Below are 5,791 nucleotides of genomic sequence, written 5' to 3' on the forward strand. Positions count from 1 at the left end.
CTTCCTATATATCAATATTGTATATATCTCCATATAAATTCTACCACATTATAATTTATAAATGTAAAAAAATAAAAATATAACATTTTAATAAATATAATTTTATAGTAATGGAATATATATATATGTATATTTGTCAGTCTTTATGGGGTAATTCTCCTTCGTTCTGTCTCATGAAGGTTCTAGGTTGTGGCTGAATTTATTGCCATTCTTTTGGAGCCATGAATCCACTGCAAAACTGGATGAGGTGCCTCTCCTTTTGGCTTTTCTGTTTTTGGTGCTTGTCTTTTCTCCTCTTTGCAAGCCCTGTGCCACCAAAGGAAGCTGATGCTGTTACTAAACACTCCTGCACACTCAACAAAAGCGTCTTCCAGATATTCTACATCAAGAACTGTACCGACACCTTGGCTGAACAGGTAAAACATTAAGCAAATGCATCACATTAGTGTTTTTTCCTTCTATAGTGTCTCTCCTGTCACTTAGGGCTATTGACATTTTATACTACACTTTCTTTCTTTTTTGGTCATTTCTTCTTTCTGAAAGGAAACTAATCTCTGATGATTTATGGTTATATAGATAAGCTAATTTATACAACATATTTCAAAAAAGTACAGTAGGGACATCACAACAATCCACTAAAACATATCTAGCTACTGTAATGATATAGCACTCAGCCACATAGCCTACTCATTATTGGCCACTCAGGGTTACCTGCCTATAGACCTTGCAAACATTTATGCTTTGTTATATGTACTTTATTTTTGTGTCAAAGGATGTGAATATATGGCTTGGATCAAGGTTATCTCAAGAACCATATTCTTCTATATGAGCCTGGCTGGGTTTTGAACTCTTATGAGGAGGCCCTTCTCTGGATCCCACCACGATAACAGATACATCTGTTGGGAACATGGGAGTGGGCCTTCTTGATGACTGCTCCTAGGCTCCCTTTCTAGAGAGGCTCAGTTGGCTCCCTCCATGGGGTCCCTCTGGTGACAGGTGAAGACATTTTATTTTGAAGGCCTTTGAGAGTTGACTATTTAAGGGGATAAAATTTTTAATAATGTATCTTGTCATCTGTACATGTGGTATATTTTTTTAGATGAACATGCTCTAAAATCACATTTTAATTTTATTGGTGGTTTGGTTATATTTGAATTTTTGTTTTCCCCCCAGTTATATGAGATTTTATTTGTTTTCATTTTTGTCTACCGCCTTAAATCTCAGTGCTGGGAAAGAGGTGGGATATAAGTAAATAACAACAATAAACATTTCATTGTGAAACCAGAGGCTACCACACACCCCAGTGTAGTGAAGTAGCTTGTTGTCTTGTGGCGACCCCATGAATTTCTTGGGTTTTCATAGATAAGGTATACTCAGAGGTAGTTTTGCCAGTTCCTTCCTCTGAAATTTTTCCATCTCCTTCCTCCAAGTGCTAACCAAGGTTGACCCTACTTAGCACCTATGATCTGGTTAGATTAGTTTCTGAGATCAGGTGCCTTTAGGAAATTTAGGCCCTTCAGACTTTTGCCCCAAAATGGAATACTAGAAACTGGCATATAGTTATCCAATAGTGTCTGTATGAGTCTCCCCAGGCTCTCAGGCGAGGCCCCTCTCTCAGTCACACCAGTCTTGTTTGGTAAGAACAAGAGAGAGGGCCTTTTTGGTGGCAGCTCCCAGGCTTTGTAACTCTGTCCCCAGAGACCTTCCTTGCCGTCCTTCTGTGGGCAAGTGAAAACTTTTCTATTCTGGCAGGCTTTTGGGAATTGAATGCAATGGGCTTTTAGTGATCTGCTGTTTTATTGGCTTTTATCTTCTGTCTTTTAATGTTTTAAAATGGTTTTAATTCTACAAATTATTTAATTGTGTTTTAAACATAATTTTGATATATTTTTTAACTGATAAGGTATATATTTTAAGCTGTATTTGTTTTAATTTTTGTAAGCCACTTTGCATTCTGGTATGGGGAAAACATGGGATATAAATAAATTAGGTATAGGCATAGATCTTCATGAGCTGAAAACAACTTGGACCTTCTTAGCCTAGTGGATTTTGCATTCATCATTCCTACAGTTTAATTTTACTTTGCATGATTTTCTGTATTTTTATATAGTACTCGCCCCTAAATTGTCTGTAAAAAATGGAGAGCTGCAGTGTTCCATTGAGCTGTGCTGCCACGATGCAGAATGTTTTAAAAGAACTTATCTTTCTGCCACACGCTTATTCTGATTCTTTTTTTTTTAGGCCCAACTTTTTGATAAAGATACAGATAACAGATTCATTGGGGAACATCTGTATGTTAACATCAAGGTGAGCTTCCCAGTTTCTACATGAATTAATTAATTTTTTAACTTAAAAATTGCGTGTTCTCTTATTCTTCAGTCCACATAATTTTATTAAATTGTTTTACAGGAGAGGGATCGCTGCTACCTAATGAAGAGAGTAACAGATATTGTGGTGACCAATGTCCTCTATGAGCTAAAATCTTCTCCTGAAACACATTCCAAAGTCCAGGAAGTGGCAAATTTCTTGGCTCATTTGTCTGTGGATCTGAATGGCTGTGTAAGTATGGTATTTATCTGCTGGCCCGCCTTATTATTCATTTCTTGTCCCCAATTTCCTTGAAATCTCATTACTTTTCAGTTCCGTTCTTTCCCCTGCTATTAAACGGTGTCCAATGTATATATACAACTAGTCCATCTCAATATATCCATCAAAAAAGCAATACACCAAATCACTGCCACTAATATAGGAAGAGGAAATTTCAGGTCAAAAGTGCAAGTTAAGAGAAAGGTGTGAAATGAAACCACATTGTGTTCCTTCCTTTTCAGAAACCATTGGGAGAAAAAAAGCACATTGAAAGCAATCTGAAACAAATGAAAGACAAATTAGATCAGGTAAGTTGATTTTGGTAACTCTACCTTTTTCTATACAACTAGGGGTGAACTCAGATGTTTAGGAAAGGCATGATTCTACAGCTTTTGTGGGCTATAACCTCTCAATCTGTATGTAGGGGAATTAGGTTTGAATAGTATCAATGTTAAATAAAGGCAGCACTACAGAAAGAAGTATAGCATAGGACAGGCAGACTTATAGTCTCAAATATCCACGCTGCTGCTGCTGCTTCTGCATTTCTAGAAGCTCAGGGCCCTTTCATGGAATCTTGAGATTTGTAGTTTAGTGAGCTGGAGTGGCGTAGTGGTCTGAGTGTTGAACTATGACGTTCGGAGACCAGGGTTCCTGACTCAGCCATGGAAACCCATAGGGTGACCTTGGGCAAGTCACACTCTCTCAGCTGCAGAGGAAAGCAAAGGCAAAACCCCTCTGAACAAATCTCATCAAGAAAACTTTATGATAGTCTTAACAAGTCAGAAATAATTTAAAGGCATGTAACAACAACAACATGTAGTGGTTTGAGTGTTGGGCTATGACTCTGGAGACCAGGGTTCGATTCCCTACTCTTCCATGAAGCCCACTGAGTGACTTTGGGCCAGTCACATGCTCTCAGCCTCAGAGAAAGTCAAAGGCAACATCTCTCTGAACAAATCTTGCCAAGAAAACCCCATGATAGGTTTGCCTTAGGGTCATCATAAGTTGGAAATGACTTGAAGGCACACAACAACCACGAGGGGTATTTAGAATTCCTAGCCAGAGCACTCCAGTACCTCACCAAGTCCTCAGTGTCCACCAGATGGAGATAATATAGGGAGACCCAGAGCAGACCTATGACTGGAAGAATTAAGGAAGAATATGCTCCTGAGTCTATTGCTTTAGAACAAGAATTTATTTTCAGCATCAGAACCAAATTTGCACTCCTTTCACACACTAAACATTTTCTATCTCCTGCCGCCCAACCTTTCTTTATTTTACCAGTCTAATTTGGAATAAAGTAATTTTGTTGTGCATTTACTAAATGAACAGAAGTCAGAATCACTTGTAGTTTGGGCAAGTTCTTTTTTTAATACAGAAATCCCCAAATCCCCTCACCCATTATGCCTACCAGTTGACAGGGAGGTTCAGAGCTGTAGCTACTTTCTCAGCTGCTTTTAAAATGTCCCGATTTCTCTCTCCTCCCTGCACTTTGTCCTCAGCTTACTTTAACTGCTGCAGCCTGAGTTCAAAGTGCAAAAGAAGTTTGTGCTCAGTTATCTCAGCAGTGAGAGAAAAGAGACCCTTTCTGTAGATTGGGGCCAAAATAAACCGTTGCTGCCTCTTCTAGCTTGTGTGTTCTTCCTCATTAATAACTTTCATTATTGACCACACTTTAATGTTGCTTGGCCACAGGTATCATGGTTGCATCTACACAGCAGACTTAATAAAGTTTGACACCACTTTAACTGCCATGACTAATTACTATGGTATTCTGTGCTCTGTGATTTTGTAAGCTATTTAGCCTTCTCTGTCAGAGAGCTCTGGTACCACAACCTACTACAATTCTCTGAGCCATGACAGTTAAAGCAGTGTCAGACTGCATTAATTCTATGGTGTAGCAGCAGCCAAGATCTCATTTGATCTTGGAAACTAAGCAGGGCCAGTCCTGGTTAGCACTTGTATGGTGGTCTGTCAATGAATATCAGATGCTGTAGGATATATTTCAGAGGCGTGTTACAGACCGCCCAGAAGGGGTGGTCTGCTGCCGCCTTCATTTGCAGCACGGAGGAGCCCCAGTGTCCAAACCGCTTCTCTTTGCAGTGTGGATATGATGCCGCGAGGCGCCAATGGCGCACTTGCAGCGTCATATGCACTGCGCGATGTGCGGACGCAGCACGTCCGCTACGTAAACATGGCAGCCCCCGTGTGGAATGGGCGCCGTCATTTTGTATGGACTCGGTCCGTATTAGGTTTAGGGGCGTCCGGAAGTGACGCCCCTTTCCAATCCTAATACGGACCCAGTCCGTACTTTATGCCCGTTTGTAATGGTCCAGAGGAAGGAACTGGCAAAACCACCTCTGAGTGTCCTTTGCCTAAGAAAATCCTATGAAATACATGGAGTCACCATAAGTTAACAGACTCACTTGAAGACTCTCTCACACACAACACAACACATTGTATTGAAGAACTTGTTTTGGCTTTAATTCTACAGTTGGGAGAGAATGGAAAGAACAAAATGGTTGGTGAGTTGGATTTACTGTTTGAGTACTTGGAAGATGCATGCTCCAAAGTGCTACAGAGAACACAGAGTAGACAGGGGAACAAGAAGAAGAATGTACAGAAGACCACTATTGTGAACTGAGAAATATCAAGAGAGAATGCACTGCACAAGACCTTTTGCTCACTCAACAAGGGGTTTAGAACTGTGCTTTTATGCTATACTTTTGTAAACGATTTCTCCAGTTGCTCTCAGATGCAGAATCTCTCAAACAGTTTACTTCTCTTCAGAGGACAGCTATTTCATTTTAATTCAGATAAGATTTTAAAGGTAATTTATTTTATTTTAAATGATAATTTATTTAAAGTTTTTTATATATCGATATCTATATGAACAATGTATTTATACAGCTTATCGAGAACAGTGGCAGACTTTAATGAGACACTTCTGGGGTAGGAGAGCCAAGGACTGTCTGTTCTTCCAGATGTAATTTTTTTTATAAAGTATAGAGCAGCCTTCTCCAGTCTTGTGGCTCTGGATGCACCTGGTCAATATGGCAATGGGGATGACAAAAAGCTATATAGCTCAAACCATGTAGATTCACCACACCAGGGAAGGCTGGAGTGAAGAAGAATTTGCCAGACTTAGATAAGAATTTTCTCATAGTCATGTGATGATACATGTATAATTATTATTTCTGGTTAA

General features: G+C 39.5%; 1 protein-coding gene across 1 annotated transcript; it reads left to right on the forward strand.

Moving 5' to 3' along the window:
- The first annotated feature begins 221 nt into the window (after positions 1–221).
- IL22 (interleukin 22) lies at positions 222–5,230 on the forward strand. Its single transcript, XM_089527180.1, has 5 exons — positions 222–416; positions 2,242–2,307; positions 2,410–2,559; positions 2,829–2,894; positions 5,081–5,230. The coding sequence occupies exons 1-5, from the start codon at positions 222–224 to the stop codon at positions 5,228–5,230; spliced, it is 627 nt and encodes a 208-aa protein (XP_089383306.1).
- The last annotated feature ends 561 nt before the right edge of the window (positions 5,231–5,791 follow it).

The sequence above is a fragment of the Sceloporus occidentalis genome, unplaced genomic scaffold (assembly GCF_023333645.1).
Source record: "Sceloporus occidentalis isolate IW3139 unplaced genomic scaffold, rSceOcc1.0.p SCAF_5, whole genome shotgun sequence".
Taxonomy (NCBI): domain Eukaryota; kingdom Metazoa; phylum Chordata; class Lepidosauria; order Squamata; family Phrynosomatidae; genus Sceloporus; species Sceloporus occidentalis.

What these genes read in the sequence shown, in the direction of transcription:
- IL22 (XM_089527180.1), top strand. Translation starts at nt 222, where the DNA reads ATGAATCCACTGCAAAACTGGATGAGGTGCCTCTCCTTTTGGCTTTTC. An exon ending in CTGTGGATCTGAATGGCTGT is followed by an intron (nt 2,560 to 2,828) that starts GTAAGTATGGTA and finishes CTTCCTTTTCAG; the next exon opens with AAACCATTGGGAGAAAAAAA. An exon ending in TGAAAGACAAATTAGATCAG is followed by an intron (nt 2,895 to 5,080) that starts GTAAGTTGATTT and finishes TTAATTCTACAG; the next exon opens with TTGGGAGAGAATGGAAAGAA.